This window comes from Chelonia mydas, chromosome 1, assembly GCF_015237465.2.
Source record: "Chelonia mydas isolate rCheMyd1 chromosome 1, rCheMyd1.pri.v2, whole genome shotgun sequence".
In the NCBI taxonomy this organism is placed as follows: Eukaryota; Metazoa; Chordata; order Testudines; family Cheloniidae; genus Chelonia; species Chelonia mydas.
This window is the reverse complement of record NC_057849.1, coordinates 277,881,275-277,906,176: the sequence shown is the minus strand read 5'-3', so window position 1 is coordinate 277,906,176 and position 24,902 is coordinate 277,881,275. Positions and strand designations below refer to the sequence as shown.

The following is a 24,902-nucleotide window of genomic DNA, read 5'->3' as shown; positions in this document are numbered from 1 at the left end:
AGTACACTTTAGACATGGATTTTATGGAGATTTAAACATTTTTAGAATGGGAAGTGTTAATTGAATAGATGATGTAAGCAAAAAAAAAATGAAATATTATGTTGACTAAATCTTGTAACAAGGCTTGTGATGTTCCTATATCCTGCCCTTTGTTTTTGTATGGATTTTTCACAGCAGAGGCAGACGTTACCCATGCTATGATTCAGCGTCTGTCGCTAGCCACGCTCTTGCACGATTTTAACCTGATTTCACGGGATGAACAGGGAATGAAACAACGTAGCTCATGGCTGTCAGCGATGAAAAATAGGCAGGAATCAGACAAACAGCTTCATCTCAGAGATTGTTTCCGGGCTAAAAACTCTCCCAACAGCTGTTTGCTTTGGCTGCCACTCAGGTTCAATTTTTTTTTTTTTCAAGTTTTTGGTTTTTTTTTAAGATGTGGGCTGGTTATTTATGTAGTCAGGAAGAGGTCTGTGTTTCCAGTGTTGTGGTCTCAGTGCTGTTTTGACAGTTGGAGTACAAGGAGATTTCTTCTTTTCTGCGCCCCTCCTCCCCTTCCCCCCCCCCCCATCCGTTCACTTAATGCACAGAATGGGAATGCTGTAGAGAGAAGAAAAAGCAAATTTATGAGGTTTTTAATCCCAGACAGGCAGCTTTGTGTCAGTTACCTTCAAGAAAAGTTCACGCCCCAAAGGAGTGTTTAGTCTTACACAGCCACTGACTAAGCAGTGTGTGTGTGTATGTGTGTGTGTGAGAGAGAGAGACACAGACAGAGATGAAGGAAAGTTTTTTGCCTCCTCTTGAAAGTTGTAGTATTGTTTTAAAGATGACTTTTGTTTAAAGTATTTGTTCTGGAATTACTGAAACTGGAGTCAACCAGACTGAGGTCAGAAGCATTTTCTTTGGCAGAAAGAAGATACTTTTATAGAAGCCATGCCTGTACTTGGGGTTGCCTCAAAGCTAAGACAACCAGCTGTAGGGTCAAAGCCTGTTCATACTGCCCTTCCGATACCAAATCTTGGCACGACTGGGTCACAGCAGTATTCATCGAAGTCTTTGGAGCTTACTGGGGCAGAGAGCTCAATGCTTTCTTGTCAGCTTACATTAAAGTCAACCTGTGATTTTGGAGAGAAGAAAACACTTCAAGGAAAAACCAAGGAGACAGAGGATAGTAAGGTTAGTTCTGAACTTTACCTGCATATTGAACTCCTAAAATGTTGGTTTACTTATGCAAAGTCTGATATCTGTCTTTAGCAAATAGCATGGTGGATGTGGAGTGCATGTGTAAAATAGGAACTAGTTTATGTAAATAACTTTCTGTAGCCAATATACTAACACATATTGTAACTGTGTTTAGCTCATTGTTGGAGTTTGAATATGTTTGTTTTTAAATGTACATTTTATGATATCTAATGGAGTGATCCTTCATGACAAGCTTCTGGTGAGGGTGAGTCATATCGCACAGTGATAAAAATCATGCTGAGACCCAGATAAGTAGAACTATCACATGACAGGGCTTAAGAAAATATTGAAACTTGGCAGCTTCATGTTATATTGCAATGTTAAAAAGGGCTCCCACACCCACACTTACTCCCCAAGGGAGATGCCTTTAAAATAAAAACAATCCATTGATTGTTCTGTCCAACTTTCAAAAGATCTGGCTAGACTTGCTGCAGAAACTTTGATCCAGAAAAACAGATCCTTAATGAAAAGTTACCTGTCTTATTCACTTCTTTAAAATAGCCTTATCTTGTCTGCCCCCCTTCCAGAGATCTTTAACCTGCTCTGATTTCATTGTGATGTAAAGCAAAATGAAACATGTTTATCTGGGGGCAGATGCCATGATTTTAAGACTTTTAAGATGTTTGTCTTTAGTCATTCCTAATCTCATTGCAGTAGTTTAAAATATATTCTGTTTTGGGGACAGCAATACCATTAAATCTGTTCTTGTCAGTAGTGTACAGTTTTGTGGATCCTTCACCCACCACAGGGGTGGCCAGCCTGTGGCTCCGGAGCCACATGCGGCTCTTCAGAAGTTAATATGCGGCTCCTTGTATAGGCACCGACTCGGGGGGCTAGAGATACAGGCACCAACTTTCCAATGTGCCGGGGGGTGCTCGCTGCTCAACCCCTGGCTCTGCCACAGGCCCTGCCCCCCCCTCCACCCCATCCACCCCCTCCTCTGAGCCTGCTGTGCCCTCTTTCTCCCCCCCCCCCCCCCGAGCCTCCTGCACACTACGAAACAGCTGATCGGGAGGTGTGGGGAGGGAGGGGGAGGTGCTGATCGGCAGGGCTGCCGGTGGGTGGGAGGTGCTTGGAGCCAGGGGCGGGGGGTGGACGGAGTGATGCAGGGCTGCTGACATATTACTATGGCTCTTTGGCAATGTACATGGGTAAATTCTGGCTCCTTAGGCTCAGGTTGGCCACCCAGACCTACCATGTTCCAGGGATTAACATGTAATGTAAATGTAATGTAGCAGTGTTTGCATGCTTACTTTCCCTCTCTTTATCAGTACCGCTGATTCTTGAACACTGATTACCTCACTGTTATTAAACCGATTTCTATAATGGCTTCGTTTTTATTTTAAGGAAACTTGCAGATCATCATAGCTATTACAGTGGTAGCAGACACACAGTGTATGTACTTTGTCTTAGTTTGAGAGTGCTGTGCCTTGAGAAGTCCAGGTTTTGTGTCTAAAGCAAAGGACTGGGAATCTGAAGATTTCAGTTCTGTTCCCAGCTCTGCCACAGACTTCCTGTGGGATCTTGCGCATGTCCCTAATTTCTCTGTGCTTTCAGTTTCTAACTGTCATAGGGTTCTCTGAAGCACCCAGCATTGCCCCTCACACAAGAGGGTAGTTGCTTTATAGAAAAGCTCTATAGAAATTCAGAGAATTATTATTCCCACCTGTTGGGGAACAGAAACAGCTTCATTTTTCATCAAATGATTGCAATGTGAACATTACTATTAGTAAAGCCTTTTGACACACTAAAATGCTGTTAATCTGATATGCTTTAAAATGTATAGCTTCCTGCTTAGTAGTTTTTAGATAAACTGAGGAACGGTAAAGAATGTTTTCTTTAATGTTGTGCTTTCATGGGTTACCATGGGGGTAGTGTATCAGTTCTGCAGGTTATTTTCAGAAAATAGCATGCAAATTAAAATAGCCACTTAGTAGTTCTAGTTAATGTCAACAAATGTTTTGGAAGGGATATAAAACCACATGCTTCTGGGTTTAAACCAATCACTGAGGGGTTAGGATGAGAGCCTCATAGAGGCAGATTATCTCACGTCTGCCTGCTATGGGGTTCTTGCCTCTCCCTCTAAAGCATCTGGTGCTGAGCACTATTGGAGCCATGCTAGACTAGATGGACGATGGGGTCTGATCCAGTCTGACAATTCTTATGTTTCTAGGGCCAAATTTTCAAAAGAGCTCAGCACAAATAGTTCCCTGAGTTCTCAGTGAGAGCTGCTTGGTGTTGAGCCTTTTGAACATCTGGCCCTTAAAGGCTAAGGCCAATAGGGTTACACTGAGTCTAAAGTTAGGTTCCAAAATCCTTAATTGGGCCCCTAAATAAAACTAGCCGGATGCGCCAAAGTGCTGAGCACTCAAATTTCTCACTGACTTCTGCAGTTTTTTTTACAGTGTCCACTGAGTGCCTGAAACTCCTGCTGAAATCAGGGGACACTAGAGAGAAAAGCTGTTGAAGTCAGTGGGAAATGTGAGTGATCAGCACAATTGAAAATCAGACCAGTTTCATTTAGGTGCCTTAATAAGGATTTTCAGAATCTAACATTACACACCCCAGTTTGAAAATTTGGCCCACGTTTGTTTTATTCTATACCTTCTGGTATATTTGTAAGCTTTCTAGTTTTCTGTTTAAACTTATAAACACCAATAGAATAATCCCAATACTCCTCTCCTCCCCCCCCCCGCCCAAAAAAAAAAAAAACAGAAAAAGAAAACATTGCTTATTCATTGAGCACTGGAAAAACATCAGAAATGGTTAACTGTAGCTAAGGCTTCTCTACAAGGAGCAGTGATACAGACTATAGGGGTGTGATTTCTAAAGCGCACTCACATGTTGTACATTAATTGGTCCATGTAGACCCTGCTGGTTTGCACTAAAGGTTACCTAGTGTGCTTTAACATAGTGCTTCTTGAAACAGTGCTATGTTAAAGCACACTGGGGAAAATTACAGAGAGATTGCTCATTATAATATATACTACTATAGTGAGTAATGTATACAATATACGTCACTCCTAACAGTATATACAAAGAGAACCCTGAAAACCCATGACTTTTGGACATCTATATTAAACTCAAAAATTGCTAAAAAATATAAACCCTGAAAAAATGAAATTAATAAACCCTGAAAACAGAAATCCTATATATTTCCCATTCACATTTTAAATCAGTCCTGGGAGGTCATTTTATCAAAATATTTTGGGGCACAGGTAGATGGTGGTGGTTAGTAAAACTACCTTTAGGTTCTCCTTGCTAATAAACACCAACATTCCAGCCTTAAAATTATTGAATGCTGTTTTCTCACATCACTTAGTGGGAGATCCACTCCTCCCTGCCTCCCACTCTTTCCTTGGCTACCCTCAGTCACATTAGCTAAAATGTGCAGCTAAGCACATGTTTTCAGTGAGTTATTAGGGTTAATGTCCCTTCAGGTTTGCTTTGGGCAGATGTAAATTCCACATTACTGATGGCACTGTCCCAAAGTTGACCACTTTCGAGTGCTGTTCTCAATAGTACTTGGGTTGATTTTCTTGGTTAGCAAACATATTAATCAAACATATGATATTCCTACATGGCTCTGTGGTATACAGTGCTGTACTTTAAGAATGTTTCCATTATAACAGTGATCAGATAAAAGGTCTTTTACTTAGTGTAATGAATACCCAGTCAAAGTTTCCAAATGAGAGAGAGATCTGCTTATACAGTATACAGTTGGTGTGCTTACGGTATATAATTGGATATGTGGTAACTGATTTTTGAGGGAAAAAATGTTGAATGTATATCTGTAAAAGACAATGGAATATATGAATTAATCATCTGGTTAACATTTGTCCTTGGCTGCTGTATTCTAGGTTCAACATTGCTTTTTAGGGCATTACAAATGCAACACTGGTGATCACTAACCTCTCTTGTCATGTCTGGAAGACACTCAGATTGACATATATAATCTCCATTGTATATTCAGTCGCTATAAGTGCTAAGGTTTCCAAGATAAATCTGGATTTACACATGTCAACACAGTAGGTCACTCTGCCATCCAGCTGTTTCCTCCATGACCTTCATGTACACTGCACCCGATTGTTAGAGACTTTTGACATTGCTGTTGGCTTTCTCACATTATTACATTGCCAGGGCTGGCTATGAATACTGCTGCAGAAATTAATTCAGTGTTCCCCGTATGCTCCACTTTCCTCACTTGGTTCTGCTGTCCTTGCACATGTTGGACTGTTTTGTGGACATGATATAGTTTGATGTTTCCAGCTATAGTAAGGTCAGTCTGCACAAGAAAGAGTATTTCCCTCTTTTTTTAAAGAAAAGTATTGGGTGGAAAAAGTGTTTGAAGATATGCTGTTTTGTTTTTGGTTGGGTGGGGAAATAATTAAACCTAGGAAACTCTTTGCAACAAGTAGTTTATTCCTTTGTTCATTATTTGAAACTGTTTGGCACATAGTTTATGCTGACATGTTTCAGGTCCGAGACTGCTCCTGAATTATTACATGTGACTTGCATCAGTTATGTTCGTAATGCCATATGTTTGTTCTGTATGATTAGTCACCTAAGTCACGTGTTATACCAGCTTCCTGACTGGCTGACTCCCAAGCCATTTTAGGAGCTTTTAGGCTGATCATGTGAACACTTATGGTGTGAATACTCACACCAAATATTTGTACAAATGTATTCACAACACACTTTCCCTGGAAATCTTACAGTTTATACCTATGTATGTGCCTAGAAAGGAAATGCAGTTGTTGGAGTGAATTTAGAAGGTGCAATCCTGGCCACACTGAAAGTCAGTGGAGGAAATGATTTAACCCATGGTTTTCATTAAAACCAATGTCCATAAATACCTTTTTATATTATTTGTCCAACTTTGAATATCAGTAGTTCATGTTCCAGTGATACCATTTTCACGTTGCTTGCTGAAGACCATGAGATCAAAATAATCTAAATTGCACTGGAATAGTTTGTAATACTGTCTCTTATTGTAGAGAGCGCCACCAATCCGTAACAGCACTGAAAAGAATGTGTCGAGTGAGACGGTAGATAGGTAAATTAAGCAGAGGCCGGACACTAAAGAAATGTGGGCAGAATTTCTTTATTCAAAGCTTACATTTTGCAAAAACTACTTTTCAGATTCACTAAAATTATACTTCTCTGCACCATGCTGGCCACCTACGTACCAGAGGTGATTCAATCCAAAAGAGGGCAGGTGGTATGGCTAATGTCCTCCCCCTTAGGTGTTTTGTGTGGATGCACAAACACTCATGTGAGGCCCGCACCAGCAGATTATGCTGACGGAATGCTTTGACTCAGCACATCCCCAAGCCACGTCCTCTTCTAGCCAGTGTTTTACTACTTTTTGACCTTGGCCAGTCTCTATAGTAGTCTGTGTTCTGCTCCCCTGACCTTACCCCTGTGTCAAAACTTTCTGTTTCAGGGGCTCTACACCTTGGCTTATGCTGGCAGAAACTGACAACATCTCAAGTTGACTCTGCCTCATTCATTTTTGGTATCTCTCATAGAGTTTGCGACTTGATTGATAAAATTTTATCCTTCAGTCCTGAGTTAATTTATTCTTGTTGTCCTATAAGTCTCATATTAGTATGTCATTGCTCCTCCTGTTCAGAAACAGTTGATTGCTTCTAAACCAGTTCTGACCATTCTAAAGTTGGTCCAGCAAACCTAAAACCTCCCTATGTATAGCAACCTTCAGACCTATATTGAGATTCCTGTAACATAGTATTTACTGACCTTTTAAGAGAGGTTATAGGCTAAGAGTTTCCCAGCCCCTTTTCAGTATTGAACAAAATTCTTTGTCACTGTCAAAGGAACTCTGAGAATTGTAGAATACTGCAAGGCTTACTGAGAAGAAATGCCAGAAAATATATCAGCCTTCCCTGACTGAGTGGGGCTCTCTAACAGGTGAAATGGGGAATCATTCAGCCCAGGGGTGTGTGTGGAAAACATCTGTAAAGAGGCAGTATAGAGAAGAAGAGGTAATTTAGTCTTGGACAGGGATCCCAGCTCACAGAGGAGAATGCAGCATTAGGTACCAGGGAAGTTCAAGAGGATGCAGTTAAATATTGAACAGAGCTGAAATGAAATATTTCAATTCAGTTCCACAGACTGAAACAAAATTTTGATTCAGGAATGTCAAAACTTTGTTTCAATCTAAAATTTCCAAATCAAAAGTTTTAGGTTTTTTTAATGAAAAGTTGAAATTTTCCATCAGGGAGAAAAATCACTTCCTGGCCAGCGCTATGAGTATTAACCCTGTGTCAACAAAGGCAAAGGCTGTAACCCAAGGAGGGACAAAGATGTGTTTTCTATTTTGAGTTTAACATTTGTCAGTGGGTACAAGCTCCAGAAAGCAAATTGAGGCATGGTCAACCTCTATGACAGAAAGGTAAGAATTCATTACTTTTCCTAGTCTTGTCATGAATAGAAAGCCAGTAATATCTGACCAAATGACTCTTGAGGCCTAATTTAACTTACATCATAGAACCATGCCTAAATCCTGGTTTGAGGTCTTCCAATGTACTTTAGCCTACTATTCCACTGTGATGTTGGAACCAACATGAAAGGCAGCTGCTCTTTTTTTCTGAGAGCTTGTCCATGATATAGTAAGTCCCGCCTCTCCCCAGACACCAGACTTGAGGCAAAATTCTGCTCCGCCTATTAATATCAAAAAGTTCCGTGAATGTAGGAAGAAGGGAATATCTTTTCCCATAATTCACATTTGGCTTTCTCTTTTCTCTCTCTCTCAAAGCCATTTTCCCACTTACTCTCCTCTTATCAGTGAAGCATGATCTGGATGGCTAAGAGTCTCTCTTTTTTTTTATTTTTTTTTTTATTTTTTTTTTATTTTAACCTGGTCTTGCAGAGTAGGGAATACTGTGACAGCTCTGTTAGCATGCTTACTAACCCTACCTGATTTCACCCACAGATACTTAGTCAAGTTGTTACTTCAGTGCTGAATTCCATCTCCTCCTTGGTTTGGCTACTTCCTGCTGACAGTAAGTTTCATCCACCATGGCTGAGGATATGGAGCTGGGTCATGGAGTTATACACTGTTGAAAGGTATAGGTAAAGGAGCTCCAAGAGATAAAGGCAAGGAGCCAGTGAGGGCATGGGAAGAGAGGTGGAGAAAATGATCCGGAAGTTAAGATGCACAAACCTATGGAACCATAACAATATACAGTCCCAAAACAACCTTCCTCACCCAATTAGTGCCCCCTATCTGCAGCTGAATTCTTAAGTGGAGGAAGTGGCCTCCTCAACCACTGCACCTTCAGGGGAAAATGGCAGGCCCATTTTCTCTTCCTGCACCATTGGAGGATTTATCTGCCACTTTCTTGAGGTAAGGGGACATAGGAGTTTTCTCCTCATTCTGTCCAGTTGAGGGGTGTGTGTGTCTGAGGGCTCTTTCCACTGTCCCCATGTTACTTTAGTGGTGATCTGTACCATCTGTCTCCCATCTCTCTGTCCCAATACACCTACCCCTGTGAACCATCTATCCCCATTTCTTGCAACCTCTTTCCCTACATCTGTTGGTATCCCCTTCCTCCATCCTTTGTCTCTGAGTCCTTTTCCTCACATATTGATCTCTTCTAAGAGAGCCCGCATTATGTCCCTTGATTCCCTCTGATTCCATGTCTCTTTTCTTCCCATGTTTTGGATGACTTGCACCCACTATCTCTGGGTCCTCTTCTCCCAAGTGCATCTCATCTTCAGTCCTGAGATAGTGACCCTGGGAGAGTAGGAATGGGCTCCCTTCCCTATATCTTCCCAATCGTGCCTCTGTCCTCACTCTCACGTTAAGGGTGTCTGAGGATATGCTATTTGGTACGGGGTGGGAGGAGGAGGCAGCTGCGGTCTGTTCTTCTGGCTGCCTTCTCTATTGCTTAGTTAGCTTTCAGCAGAATGGCCAAGGAGAGAAAAAGGGCAGTGGAGGCAGCCAGGAACCTCCTGCCTGCTTCCCACAGTGGCCGCTAGTGATGGGAAGCCAACATTGTTTTTAAATTGCTGAATTAGCTGCCAAAAACTTCAGCCAGCACTGCAGACACCTGGGACTGCATGTGTTTAAAATGCAGGGCAGCCTTAGCCAAACTGGGACAGTTGGCAGGTATTCAGGATATCAATTATTTTAGTTTCTTGCCTTGTGCTCTGTATTCTTTCTCAAACAGATAGCATTCCTTGGTGGCATCTTTAATATGCTCTCCATATCGAGCACCATCAGCGTATACTATATTGTCATTGATTTAAGAGCATTCTACTGTATGTGCTTAGAAGCTGCTTTACTCTTAAACATTTCTCTCATCATCATCTTTACCAACCACATTTCAGTCTAATTGAGATAAATGTACAGTAATCCAGCTAGGTAATTCTCCAAACCTATATGCTTAGGAGTAAGATACATTTCCAAATACATGTGTGTGGTCAAAAGCTGCTCTTTCTGTGGTTTGGGTTTCATTTGTAATGGTGAATAAGGCTGGGAGGATACTTACCAGTCTGAGCTACAAGCCTCTGCCTGTTCTTTAGTGTTTCTTGGTTTATTTAATTGTATTTTATTTTCTTAGCAAATGAGAAAACAGAATATAGATCAAGTGGGTTGTATTGTGAAAAATGGTACTAAACTTCAACAGAAAACAGTTGTTATATATTTGTTTTACATTTGTGTAAAGGTTGTGATAGGTGACATTGTGATAGGTGCTGCACATATCCATAGTTAGACAATCCCTGCTCCACAGACCTTACAACATAAATAGATAAGACAGACAAACGGTGGGAGACGGGAAAACATATTATCCCCAATTTATAGATGAGGGGATCAAGGCAGAAAGACTCAGTAATTTGCCTTCAGTCACATTGGGATTTTGTGGAAGAACCAGGAATTAAACCCAGATATCCTGAGTTCCAGTTCACCACCATAACCACAAGACCATCCTTCATCTTCTGTAAAAAGAAAAATCAATTTTGAATTAAATGTCCCTGTAGTGGGGTATTTTTCCTCTTTAGTTTTCATGGAATGTTCTTACTACTCATTCCAGACGAAGTCCATGATAGTTGAAGGTGCTGAGCGTTGCTCAGGATGAGCCTCGGAGTTAATAAACGATTTAAGTTTTTCTGTAGGAGCAAGTAGACACTCTATTTTGGTTTTGATTTACCTGATTAACATACATTGTGCCATATGCCTTTAGGAATACAGGATGTCTTGTCTTGTGTTCCTTATAGTGTAGGGAAAGTATGCTCCAAAATCATATGTTTATTGCTAGGCTCACCACTTATTAAAATGTGATGTGGGAAGAATAAATAGTCACAGAATAAAAGCAGGCCTCTTTCAGGAAAGGTTTTAATTTTTGATCATGATTCCAGCCCATGAATATTCTCCAGTTTCTTTTTGGCAGAAATGCTTGTACTTGATAGACAATAATGGCATCAATTACAAATGTGAATTGCTTGTTTTCTTAAAGCAAGAGTTAATTTCTGGTCTAAGTTCGCTGTCTGCTTTTTCTAATTTAGTAAGATCTTGAGTTAATTTTGTAGTTTTTCCTTATACTTACAAATAGTGCACATGGAGAGTAGTTAATTTTAATGCAGCTCTCTGTTTCACTTTGACCTGATTCACAGGATGAAGTTTGGAGACAGCCCATGATTTAACAATAGCCTTTTGACAGCAAGGGTGTTTGGGAATTAAACTGGAGGGGGGAGAACATCTATCTACTCTCAAATTTATTAGTGGAATAGTTTGTACAAATCTTCAGTTGCCCATGATGTTTTTAATGTCACCACCCTTTCTTTTTTTGTTTTTATTGGAAGGAGGAAATTGGCTGAAAGATAGCATAACTTATTTAAAATTCAGTAAAGGAATGCACAGTGTTTTGTCTGGTAAATGCAAGTAGATAATTCCCTTGTGTAAAGTGTGCAGCATTCTGATGGCTCTTATGTATGCACTGTGTAAACTAAGTTGAGAGGACTTGGAAAATAAGCAAATGAAATCAAAGGGAAGCATAATCCTAAAGTGGCTAGGGCAGGATCGGAGTATATCTGGGTATATAAACTGAGAAGGTGCCAGCCACTAAACATGTCTGCAACTCCTTCTGAGTAAAACATGAGCAAAGATAGCCAAGTTCTATATTAGGATTGTGCTAACCCACTTTCAGTGTGATATTTGTTCTGCCTTATCTGTCTAGCCGTTTTTACTTATGAGACTCTTCTCTGCTGCTTTGCCACCACTGTGAGCCTATCACTATGGAATACGTTCTCATTCAGAATATCTGCTTTTCACCACATGGTCAAAATAATTATTCAGGTGACAATATCCAATTAACACAGCTGCCATTCATTTGAAAATCCAGAGCCAAAGGAGATGTTGGGGTGTCTCTTGCATTTCCCTTTTCAATGTATTGTTCTGCAAACCTTGACTCTAAATGTCTAACACCTGGCTTTGCATCTTGATAGTACTGTGCTAGACTCCAAAGGATTTGGCTGTGGATGCTTCCTGTTGTGCATCGGGATTTGATTTACAGGACATCTGTAAAACCACCAAAGCTGAGTAATCAGAATGGTCATGCGCAGAAAGATGACTCCCTAGTGAGTGTTGGAAAACAGTAGAACACTTTAATTAAGCAGGAAAAGGCTGCATGGCTTATACATGATTTAGGATGAGTAAGACATAAGTCAAGGTGCAGGACTTTTACTCATCACTAACTACAACAATGGAATTTCCTGGCAACACATCTATGCAGTAAACAGGGCTTCATTTTTTGTAAACTGTCTCTGAAACAGAAAGGAAGAGAACCAAAGGGACTGTGTAATTTATAAATAGCAATGGTTATGTTAAAGGAAACCTCTAGTGAACAAATACAATGGTTGAGAGAGCTAAATAAATAGTTATAAACAGGAATATATATTGAAAATAAATGTGCAAAACTGTTTTAGAAATATCTGTCACTGTTTCAGTGTCTCCAGTCACTGAATGGAACTGCTGCCTTGCTCAGTGCTGGCCAGCACTCCCAGTCAGAGACCCATTGTGCTGGAAGAGAGAGAACTGAAGGAATATTAGGGAGTAGTAGAAATCTGGAAGCTTCAATGCTGTGTGTTCTGTTTATTTTAAAAATATGTTTACATCCTGGTTCACAGGGACATGGCATGGTCCTGGGAGCCAAGACACCTATCTTCTCTTCTAGGCTCTGCCAGTGACTTACTGTGTAAATTACTTCACTTTCCTGTGCCTCAGTTTCTTCATGTGAAAATTGGGAATCATGTTATTTGTCTGTATTTGCAGGGGGAAAGGACTCTTCAAGGGCTAAATACCATTATCATTGATGATTGTTTTAATAGTAATTAAACCAGATTACCTACTTTTGAAAATAGTTATTGAATTTACCTTAAAACAACTTCGAAGGGCCCTTTGATTTTAAATGGTGAAGTAGATTGTTTCAGATCTATTTCATGTCATCAGACTCAAATTGGCAATTTTCTATTGGTTTTTAATTTTTTTTATTTCACTTAAGTCACTTTAATAACCTGCTTATTGGTTTATCCTTGTTTGTAATTAGCCAAACTGATGAGAAAATGTACATCATAATGCCATTTTCCTGCAAAAAATATTATTCTGATTTAGTGACAAAAGTGGTGGGGCTTCAGCACAGTGGTTGCTTCCCATCAGTTGTGTGTGCTAGAATCCCATCAGTGTAGTATTTTACAAGCTTGATTTTAGATTTGCACAGTATTATAGCTAGTTTTTGAAGGGGTGTAGATGAGTCCTTCCCTGGGGACTTCATCTTGATGTGGTGGGAAGGCTTGTGTATTCCAATAACCCTGAGAGCTATGCTGGTAGGATGTTTAACTCCTGGTAAGGCCAATCAGCACGGACAGGTCAAAGGGTAGGGACCAGACAAAAAGCAGTCCACCTGGTAACTGGCTGATTGCAGATGCTGAGTGGAATTCAAGTAACTTGAAAAACCTCATGAAGGACCAGTGGTTTCAGGTGGTTGAGCACCCCGGGAGAGTAGTGGGACCTCCCAATGGAGGAAATGTTATCCAAAGGCAGAAGGGTTAAATCACAGATTTAACCAGTGGCAGCCACAAAGCGGAGGGAAAGCAATGGAAAATCACCCACTCTACTTTTTCCTACAAGAACTTTCATGGCAGAACAAGAGAAAAGCGATAATTCATGTGTGGTGCTGGATGGTGAGACCCTCAAATCAGAGAGCCTGACAAAGTAAACGGGGGAGGAGGTTCTGGCCATTAGGAGTACCATTTTCAGTTATGATGGTGCTGTACCCAGTCCTGCTGGAAGTACAGCACTTGATGCTTGCACCAAGGTAAAGAGTGACCTGAACTTTCTTCTCCAAATTATCAGAATTGGAGCATAAAATGTGAGGAGTATGTATGAAGGGAAGCTTGACACTGTGACCATATGAAATAGATATATGTGGAATTCCAGAGCTGTGATGGAATGGTAGGGGCCCTTTCATGAGGATGAATAGATACACAGTGAACTATTCAGGATCTGAGAAAATGGGATCACATTTATCTTATCCTAGGAGACATCCAAGTGTCTTCTTGGATATAACCCAATCAATGATAGAATCAGTACAATTCACTTATGACCTAAACCACGCAACATGTCAACCATACAGATATATGATTCTACAACAGCTGCTGAAGCCACTCCAATTAATGAGTTCTATGAGCAGCTTGAAGAGACACTTGTTAAATCACCAAGAAAAGATATCTCCCTGGTAATTTGGGACCTGAATGCAAAAGTTGAAAGTGTATGGCCTCATAAAGAAGTAATAGGAAATAATGATGATATAGCAATGCTGGAGATTGAACAGCCAATGGATAAAGACTTTCCCAAGTGCAGACTGCAGGTCAGATTATCAACCACTAGCCTCAAACATAAAATTAAAACTTAAAAGATAAGATATTCGGCAGGACCACTGCACTTGAATCTGATCAGAATCAACTAAAACTACATTACTTCTGTCCAGAATAGGTTTGAGGCATTGTCACTGGTGAAAGAGGAGAACAACTTGAATGAACTATCAAGTTTGAAGCTGCCAAAGTACACATTCCAAAAAGTCAGCATAGTACTACGCCATGGCCGACTGAGAAGGTGTTTGAGCTGGCGGAACAATGAAATAGTGTGGAAAAAGAATGGCTGAAGAATGTAGAAGAAAATACAAGGTACTGAACACAGAGATCCAAAGGTTTTAGAGTAGCAGCCGTGTTAGTCTGTATTCGCAAAAAGAAAAGGAGTACTTGTGGCACCTTAGACTAACAAATTTATTTGAGCATAAGCTTTCGATGAAGTGAGCTGCATGCGCAAATAAATTTGTTAGTCTCTAAGGTGCCACAAGTACTCCTTTTCTTTTTGAGAGATACAAAGGTGGATTAGACGAGATAAAAGTGAACACGTACAGGAAAAATATGCAGAACTTGAGAACCACAAAGAGTAATAATGCAAAATGCCTGTTCAGAGTGGTTAGACTTCTTACCAAAAAGTTTTACCCATAATCTAACACAGTAAAAGAACATGATGGGAGAATCCTCACTGAACGTGATGATATCAAACACCAGTGGAAAGGTCACTCTGCCAATCTGTATGCCTCATTAGAGCCATTCACAGGATGACAGAAAGGAGAGTGCAGAGATGAACCATCAATCCTGTAAGTGGAAATGTTGTGTGCTATTATGAAAACTATGCTTGGGGAAAGCACAAGGAGTAGATAATGTACCAGCAGAACTAGGGGTGTCACCTACCACTTCACACTTAGACCCATGTGGGGTATCATCAAAAAACTACAACCCATACTTAATAGGCACCTCATCATGAAAGAAATATTTCCTGAACCTCCACTTCTGGTCTTCAAAGAACCCCCCAAGCTCCTCATCAGAAGCAAACTCCCAATAGACCAAGAGACACCAACTCAAAGTGGCAACAGACACTGCCAGAACAACAGATGCAAAACCTGCAGACATATCTCCACTGCTACAATGATGAACAGCCCCCACTACACACCTTTCAGGATCCATGGATCCTACACATGCCTACCCAACTTGTCGTATACCTCATCCCAGTACTAATAACTATGGGCTTGTCTACACTGGCACTTTTCAGTGCTGCAACTTTCTTGCTCAGGGGTGTGAACACCCTGAGCACTTCAAGTTTCAGTGCTGTAAAGCGCCACTGTAGACAGTGCACTAGCAAGGTATAAGTACAGGAAAAGATGGGAGTTGCCTTACCAAGTGTGACGTCAGACCTCACACTTGGTAAGGCAACTCCCATCTTTTCATGTGTTTATACCTGCTCCTGTATTTTCCACTCCATGCATCTGAAGTGGGTTCTAGCCCATGAAAGCTTATGGCCAAATAAATTTGTTAGACTCCTCATTGTTTCTACCTTGAATGGTCCCTTAGAATATGTACTAACTACTTTATGCTAAACAATATGTTCCACCTTGTATTTAGCTGTGACACATACCTTTCCCAGACCTGAAGAAGAGCTCTGTGTGGCTCCAAAGCTTGTCTCTCTCACCAACAAAAGTTGGTCCGCCATCTCTCTAATGTCCTGGGACTGACACAGCTACAAACTCACTGCATACAACTTTGGAGGAGTAGGACACACTAGTGTTAATGGAAAACTTGACTCTTTCTATCCAGAATATTATTAAAGATAATCCCATATAATTGGAGAGAGCTCATACAATCTCATTGTGAAACCCTGATATAAATTCAAACACTGGAGGATCGGAGGTGATCACATTTTCTGACTGCAGGAACAGAGAAGGTATCCTGCACTTACAATTAATTGTCTCAGCATAGATGACACTAAAGAGGGTGCTCTCACTATTAGACTCTCTTCTTCTTCGAGTTCTGCTCCTTGCCAAACTATGGGTGCTACGTGCGGATGCAATAGTTTCAAAACCCATTCCCACTGCAAGAACTGAGAACAGACTTAAAATTTGGTCCAAGGTGAGTATCTTTCTACTGATTGCGGATTATTTAAAAAAAAAAGGTACTGCTCTTTCAGAAAGATGATTGGCTTCAGTTAGAGAAGCTACAATGTGCTGTAGATATGAGCATCTGTCTTGATAGAATTTCCACATTCGTACATCTATATCATGCATCATCTATGGCTAGTTTTTATATGGAAATTTTTTTTAAAGTAGTATTGTATACCCCGCAACAGGCGCTCTCTGATGCAAAAATAAGAGAAAATCAGAGTTAGGGCTCTGAATGCCCCCTCCATATACTCAGAATGACTATAGCTGAGCTCTTAGAATAGTGGTATTACTCCTAGTTTTGATGCAACTTACTGTAGTGGTATAGGGATTGGGCACAAGAACATTATCTCGAATGTTCTTTCTTTGTGCAGCTATCCTGGAAGGACTGGATGTGGTGTTAGGCTGCCACTTTATTCTTAAATATCTCGAAGTACCCGGTAGATAAAATTGTACAGTGCAGGTAATTCCATATACATTTCCATGTAGTTGGGGGGGCTCCCCGTTTCCAATCCTGGTCCCATCCATCTCCCTGCTGGGACCCTGCCATCCCCCCTTGTATTACTGTCATAATAGTCATAGGAGGCCCCAACCCTCCTTTCTTCACTCCTTCAAGGGATTTCTTCTTTAAATGCTTTACCAATCAATTTTATCTGATCACTGTCCATTCCATAGGAAGTGCCTGCATTGGCCTTCCGCCACAAGCTTACATAATGATTTGCAAAGTTACAGCCTAATCCCATTTCCCTACCACACCAGGTCCCTAACTTGATGTGGGGAAGGCAAAAACCCCACCTTGCCTCAGCCAGTCTGGCGGTGAGGGAAAATTCCTTCTCAGCACCTCAAGAAAAGGGGTGTGACATTTTGTACCTTGGGGGAGCATACTATAACCCCCATATTTTTCATTTTCATATAATTGTGATCCCACACATAAAGCATGCCTTGTAAGGTATTAGGGGAAAGGTTATGATCTGCTGAAAGTTATTTCTCTGTCCATATATGTGTATCATTAATGCATATAAAGTTATGAGAATTGTGTTGTATGATGGTCACTAAATCATGCTGTAAATTGTGGAATCAGCCAAATATTAGCTCCCCAGAGACAACAGCAAGGAAAGTAACACCCAGGCGGGGTGTCAAATAGCCCATCAACAGCCATTGTCCAGTAAGGGAGCTACAATGCAATGACTCACCTGCATGAGGCCCCACCAGGGGAATTGCTCAACCTTGCTTAAAGAGACTCAGCAGTGCCCAGCAGACATGCCTGGACTTGTATTCTACAAGCACATGGACTGAGAGTATAAAACAGACAGAATGGACACATACTGGGCCTTTCTCCTGCCCCCACTTATGCTGCAACAAAGACACTGAGAAGAGGACAAGACTCTAACACAGGAGATTGGCCCAGGTTTAAGGAACAAGCCTGTATATTAAGGACTGCAATATCCAGTGGGGTGAGAAACTCCTTAATCTAGTTGCTGCCTGGTCTAATAGGGTTGAGACTTTAGACGGCGTGCTAATATTTTATTTTGTTTTGGTAACCACTCTGACTTGTTATGCTTTGATTTATAATCACTTAATATACCTTTATAGTAAATAAATTTGTGTTTTTGTTCTACCTGAAGCAGTGCATTTGGTTTGAAGTGTGTCAAACTCCCCTTGGGAGAACAAGCCTGGTACATATCAATTTCTGTGGTAAATTGGCGAACTGATATAAGCTTGCAGCGTCCAGTGGAAATAACTGGACGCTGGAAGACCGAGGTGCCTAGGGCTGTGTCTGGGACCAGAGATATTGGCTAGTGTCATTAGCTTGCAAGTAGCTGGGAGCAGCTTACATGCCAGAGGCTGTGCGTGAACAGCCCAGGAGTGGGGGTTCTCACAGCAGAGCAGGGTAAGGCTGGCTCCCAGAGTCAAGGATTGGAGTGGCCTAGCAGATCACCAGCCCAGATAACACCAGAGGGGAACGTCACAGGGGGCAACTAGTGTAATGTCCTCAGCAGATAATGATGAAACCTGGTATTTTAACCACTTCCATGGAAGGAAGGAAGGGTGGGCTATTCTAGCCTGGTCCAGGTTAAAGAGGGCTTCCCCAGAACCACCCTGGATATAAATACCCTCCCCTCCCTTCTTGTGAGCTAGGGAGGGGTGGGGTCAGGGTCCATCCCCCTCACCCACCAACATGCTCCAGCCATACTGCTGCTTTTGTCTTTACCTGGAACAGGTAATCCTCTCGGGGGAGGGGCCTTAAAGTGGGCAATGACCCCTTTCCTAGGAGCTTGCTGGACAAGCCCCATCCCTGCATTTAAAGGGGGCAACTCACTGTTGCTGTCTAGCCAAAGAGCTTAAGGGGAGGACAGATTTCAAATTAACACAAAAGCTTAATATGAATGCAGTTTTGTGCACTTTAATTTCTTCTTAATGCTTTTATTTTCTGGGTTGCTTCCTCGTCCTTCCATTTTGAGTGGATCCTGCAGTTGCTGTAAAGATGTTCTGAGATGTGTTACAGTGTGCCAAGCATTGGCATGCCTCACCGTATCTCAGAGCAGGAAACATGGATTGAAACGGAGACAACTAAAAGCATTAATAATGCAAAACATTGATTCAGTACACTGCTACAGCTCCTCTGGAGCCACGATGATACAGTGAGGTAATAAGCATGGTTTTGACACTTCGGCTCCATTATGCTGAACTGTGTCTACTGGAAGCATTATAAAGTTAATGTGTCTCTAATACACGGAGTATATTAAATATGTATGTAGGGCAAGTTTTGTTTTTATTATATATGTAAGTGTCAGGGAGGGAAAGGGGCCAAATGTATCTAAATGCACTTTAAACATAAAAAAAAATTTTTTTATGAGGGTGGGAAGATTTAGAAAAGAGAATTTTTCTTTTAATATTTATACTGGGTCACCACCTGCAGAGAGTCCCTTCCTGGCATGGGATAGCCCTGCAGCATCCTTGCCTTGGTGATTTGGTCCTCTAGCTAAGCCATTAACAAACTCCACCCCTTCTAGGGTATACAAGTCTAAAAACAAACCAGTTTCAAACTGGGCCCTGGTCTTTTTTTCAATAACTCAGACCTCTTGACACACTTCTGCCCACACTGCGGGCTTAGCTTCCCTTCCTTGGCTCCTTTTCATCTCTTCCCTCCTCCGTGCCCCTTTGGGTTGCTTGCTGCTCCTTACAAAACAGCCACTCTTTGGCTTTCCTACCCGGAGTCTTTCCCTGCTTTGGCAGGCCACTTCCAGCCCTACCTACCTTCAGTCTTTTCTCCCCTGCTGTTTCAGGGTCTCCTGCAGAAGGCTTCTGTTCTCTGCAGTTCTCTCTAGGTGTCTGCTGCAGTTGCCTCCCCCTTCTCCAGCACCCAGGCCTCTCCCTTATCTATCCTAGAAGCTTGGTTGATTTGTGACCCATTTCCTGCAGGTGAGGAGGTGAGTTGGCTGTGTCACAGGGCGGGCTGAGACCATATCCAAAGCCAGCCACCCCATGCCAATAGTCTTATAAAAATGACAAACAATATTTATCACTAAGTGCCGCTCCTTTTCCAAACTCTTACAAAGGCACCCTAACTTTCACAATGACTCCAGTGATACAAGAAATAATACTAATACTTTTTATAATTTGTTACAGCTTACTATTAATAGCGAAACTAAAGCAGAGAAGTCAACTTGCCCAAGGCTACAGAGTGTGAATCAGTTCCAAGTACCTGAAATTAGAACTGAGCCCTTCAGATCTGTGCTCCTCTGTCCTCTCAGCTCTTCTCATTCTCTCTCACTTTAAGGCCCGTATTATGAAAATATTGGGTTATTAGACATTATTAGGGTGGTCATTTTAAACTCTTTTCTTTAGAAAGATGTCAGAGTCATCAGTTTAAACTAAGGACCAATGGTGACCATCCAAGCCCTATTGAAGTCGATGGGAGTTTTGCCATTAACTTTAACGGAGCCAGGGTTTCACCCCAGCTGCTTGAAAAGTACAGTTTGTTAAGGCTAGCCATTTGTGGCTTCTTGCGCTGTCACAGAATATGTTGTCAAGTTGTGCAGACAGTTTAAATGTTTTTTTTATAACAAAACAACCAAATCAACTGGTGCAATTTTGCAAATAAATAAATAAATAAATAAAATGCCTCCAGTCCTAGAGTTTGTCATGTTTCTACCCCTGTCTAATAAAACAGATTTATAAAATGATTGAGGATCCAGTTCAAAATAAAAATAAACACAAACCAAACCTAGAAAGTATTTTTCTTCATTGCTTTTAACTTTTACTTCCAGACAGAAACAAGTGTGAAAACGTAAAAATTTGTGCTTTTGTTATTTCTGGCCCAGCCAAAAGCAGGAGGTACCAGAAATCTAATGAGACTCCCCTTTTATTATTAGATTTGAACCTCAGCTTTTTTCAACGCTAAGAATCCCAGTTTTGGTTTAAGAAACCACTGACATTTTTGAGTGTCTCTCTGGACTGAACTTCTGAAGCTTTTAAAAAATTCATCCAACATCTCTAGAAAGCCTTTCACAAAGAGGTTTTATAATGAAAGTTGGACAGAAACTGCCACAGCTGGTGCCACTCTTATGGAGAATCCATTTATTGAAGTGTATGTGCATCAATTATCATGTGTGATACTGAGTTTCAAATGTAAAAGAATGGGAAAGAAATGAAGACTGAGAAAGCTAATTAGCTTTGCATTGAGAAATGGGCCCGGAATAAATCCCTCAGCTTTGGGAAAGTTTTTGGGTACATATCTGAACTTTTTGTGATTCTGGCCCATCCGCACTTTGACATATGACTGGTAGTTTCTGATAATCAGCTAGTTCTTACTTGCTGCAGACATCTCATCCTTATACGTGAAAGGGATTGGTTCAAAAGGAGAATAGATTCCTGTATTTCTCAATGTTAAACAGAAAATGAGATGTTGTACGCAAGCCTGGAAAAGGAAGCAAAAAGACTTTACTCTCTGACATGCTTGCTCCCTCCCCAACCCTTCAGTTAAATTTGTTTGTTTGGATACTATACTCTCTGCAGAAAGCTGAAAGGAATGAAGTACTGTAGATTATAGGGGTTTTTTACATATATTGAATATTTAGATTCTGTGTGTTGCTTTCTGTTTGTGACTTGTTATTGTGACTGGTATGTTGACGTCCTTGGAATTTCAAAACAGTATAGATGACAATTTCCTAATTCAAGAAGTGTTGCAGCAAACAGAGGGGAATTCTATATTAGACCTTGTCCTAATAAAGAGGAACTGATCACAGAACTAAAAGTTAATGGTGATTTCGGTACAAAAGTGATCGTGACTTGATCACATTTATCATGTGCAAGCAGAGTAAAGTCCAGACCAGTTATATGGTGCTTTAATAGGGCCAGTTTCATCAAGCTGAAACCACTTATGAGCCATATCAGCTGGCAGGAAGAATGTAATGAGAAAAATGTGAATGGTATTTGGGAATCATTTGAGAACATCTTACTAGATGCCCCAAAAGCCACAGCTGAGGAAGAAGGCTATGCTGCTACACTCACACACAACAACAACAAACTTTTTTAGAGGAGAAGCGAAGGTAGTTGTAAAAAATGAAAAAAATAAAATATAACGGATGGAAGAAAGGGGAAGTTGATAGTCATGAATATAAATAAGTTAGGAATTATAGAAAATTGATGAGGGAAGCCAAGGCACACAAGGAGAAATCTATGGCCAGCAAAGTTAACAATAATAAGGAGGTATTTTTGAACATGTGTTAGGAAAAAAAAATAATCCTGACAATAGTTTGTTACTAAATGGAAATGGTAGAATTATCAATCATGCAGAAAAGGCAGAAGTGTTCAATAAATATTTCTGTTCTGATTTGGCTGGAAAATAGGTGATCATATAGTGAAACACTTTCCATTCCACTAGTATTTCAGGAGGATGTGAAACAGAAGCTACTAAAATTAGACATTTTTAAATCAGCAGGTCCAGATAACTTGCATCAAAGAGCTGGCTGAGGTGCTCACTGGACAGTTAATGTTAGTTTTCAATAAGTCTTGGAATACTGGGGAAGGTCAAGAAGATTGGAGAAAGCCAATATTGTGCCAATTTTTTTAAAAAAAGACTAAATGGGATGGTCTGGGTAATTATAGGCCTGTCAGCCTTACATCAGGCAGAATAATGGAGTGGCTGATAAAGAACTTGACTGATAAAGAACTAAAGCAGGATAATGTAATTAATCACAATCAACATGGGTTTATGAAAAATCAATCTTGAAACTATCTTGATTTTTTTTTGATGAGATTGGAAGTTTGGTTGATAAAGGTAAGTCTATTACAACACTATTAAAGTTGTGTAAGGCATTTGACTTGGTACTGCATGACATTTTGCTTTAAAAAAACCTAGAATGATGATAAATTGACACCACACACTAAATAAATTAAAAACTGGTTAACTGATAGGTCTCAAAATGTAACTCAACAAGTGAGTCTGTTTCAAGTGGGGTCCCTCAGGGATCGGTTCTTGGCCCTATGCTATTTAACATCTTTATCAATGACCCAGAAAAAAACATAAATTCATCGCTGATAAAGTTTTCAGATGATGCAAAAATTGGGGGGAGTGGTAAATAACAAAGAGGAAAGGTCACCGATTTAGAGTGATTTAGATCACTCAGTAAACTGGGTAAATGTAGTAAACAGTAATATGGCTAAATGTAGATGTATATATTTGGGAACAAAGAAGGTAGGCCATACTTACACAATGGGGAACTCTGTCCTGCGGAGCAGTGAGACTGGAAAATGATTCTGGGGTCGTGTTGGCTAGTCAGCTGAACATGAGCTCCCAATGTGATGCTGTGGCCAAAAAAGCTAATGTGATCCTGGCATGAATAAACAGGGGAAGCTTGAGAAAGAGTAGAGAGGTTATTTTACCTCTGTATTTGGCACTGATGTAACTGCTGCTGGAATACCGTGCCCAGTTCTGGGGTCCATGAATCAAGAAGGATATTGATAAATTGGAGAATATTCACAGAGGAACCAAGAGAACAATTACAAGATTAGAAAACATGCCTTATAGGGATAGACTCAAAGGGCCCAATCTATTTAACTTAACAAAGAGAAGTTAAGGGGTGAATTGATTGCAGTCTGTAAGTACTTACCTGGCAAACAACAAATATTTATTAATGGGCTCTTCAATGTAGCAGAGAAAGATATAACATGATCCAGTGGCTGCAAGTTGAAGCTAGACAAATTCAGACTGGAAATAAGGTATACATTTTTAACATTGAGAGTAATTAACCATTGGAACAATTTACCAAGGGTCATGGCAGATTCTCCATTACTGGGAATTTTTAAGTCAAGATCGGGTGGTTTTTTAAAAGATCTGCTCTAGGAATTATTTGGGGGCAGTTGTATGGCCTGTGCTATACAGGAGGTCAGACTAGATGATCAGAATGGTCCCTTCTGGCCTTAGATTGTATGAATTATTGTGGGTTGGTTTGTTTTTTTTCCCCCTCAGCTACCATAATAAATAGGGTTGGCACGCCATTGCCCCCATTTCCTTGTACCGTATGGTACAATGCACAGTGCATGTCAATTTCTGCACAGTATAGCCAAGCACGCTCATGTAAAAACTGCGTATGAGGAAAGGGTAATGAATTGGACTGTTTGAAAAGTCTGAGGAAATACTGATAAGTAAAGTAGCTCATAAATTCCACACAGACAATTGCTCATTGCTCTGAAGATGAAAACTGAGCTGCCCCTCGCATCCTGCCCATGACTGACTGACTTAGCAGTAAATGCTCACTCGGTGAAACTCTGCTTGTGTACCTTTCTGCCAATGTACATTTGCCTTTTTGTCCTAAGTTACATGTACTAAAAAAATCCAGTAATCATAGGCTGCTATTCAATAAAATCATGTTTCCTTAAATAACATGTCTTTTTTTAAAGATGCATAATATTTGGTGCCCAAAGAAATACAGCTGATTATTGTTAATTCAGTGAAGTGTATATGTGGCTAATAAAGTTGGTCTATCTGCAGAACTAGCAGTGGAGAGGAGGGAACACAAACAGTTGGAGGAGATCTCCTTTCACTGCAAATAAAGTGTGTGGGAGTGATGAAAAATATTGAAGGGCTTAAAAAAATCCAAAACTATTTTTTCCTTTTGCGTGGGTCAGAGAAGTCCAGGATCAATTTACACAAGCAACAAAAGCTTCAAAACTCTTGCAGTTTGGGAGGAGGGATGTTTCCCCCTTGTTTACTTAAATAGCAGTAATACATTTTTCATTAGTGATCACACAGGTTTCTGAAGGCTGGTAATATCTGAAAGTGGGCAGCCAAACCTTAACACGCAGAGATATGCTCAGTGCCCATTTAGAGAGCTGGGTTACAATCACACGGTGTCTGATTCAAAACAAGGTAGGAAAAGCATATTCTGCCTCCTTTGGGGGGCCTCCACTTCCCTGCATGAATTTGAAAAAGTATTGCATATCTGAGTGCTAAAGCATAATGTTTGTTGTACCCTTGAGTATGACACGAGAGAGTGAGGGCTGGGTCCTAAGCTGGTGTAAATCTACATAGTTCCATTAAAGTCATCAGATCTATGCTGATTTCCATCAGCTGAGATCCGCTTCTGAATCTTCAGAATAGACTGGGAATATAAACCTGAGGAAAATCAAAAT

At 40.6% G+C, this 24,902-nt stretch overlaps 1 protein-coding gene across 8 annotated transcripts in view; it reads left to right on the top strand.

Annotated features, from left to right (window-relative positions):
• The first annotated feature begins 249 nt into the window (after positions 1 to 249).
• The window catches only part of NAV3 (neuron navigator 3), a 352,628-nt gene continuing 327,975 nt past the window's right edge, over positions 250 to 24,902 (top strand). For 3 of the 8 annotated variants that reach the window (XM_043547389.1, XM_043547383.1, XM_027819626.3), the window contains exon 1: positions 322 to 1,176. In XM_043547389.1, the coding sequence (XP_043403324.1) occupies positions 934 to 1,176 (243 nt within the window). In that variant the 5' untranslated portion in view covers positions 322 to 933. Of the gene's footprint in view, positions 1,177 to 24,902 lie in introns of all 8 variants that reach the window. The other 5 variants (XM_027819622.3, XM_007057255.4, XM_027819623.3 and 2 more) reach the window with 4 other exon arrangements.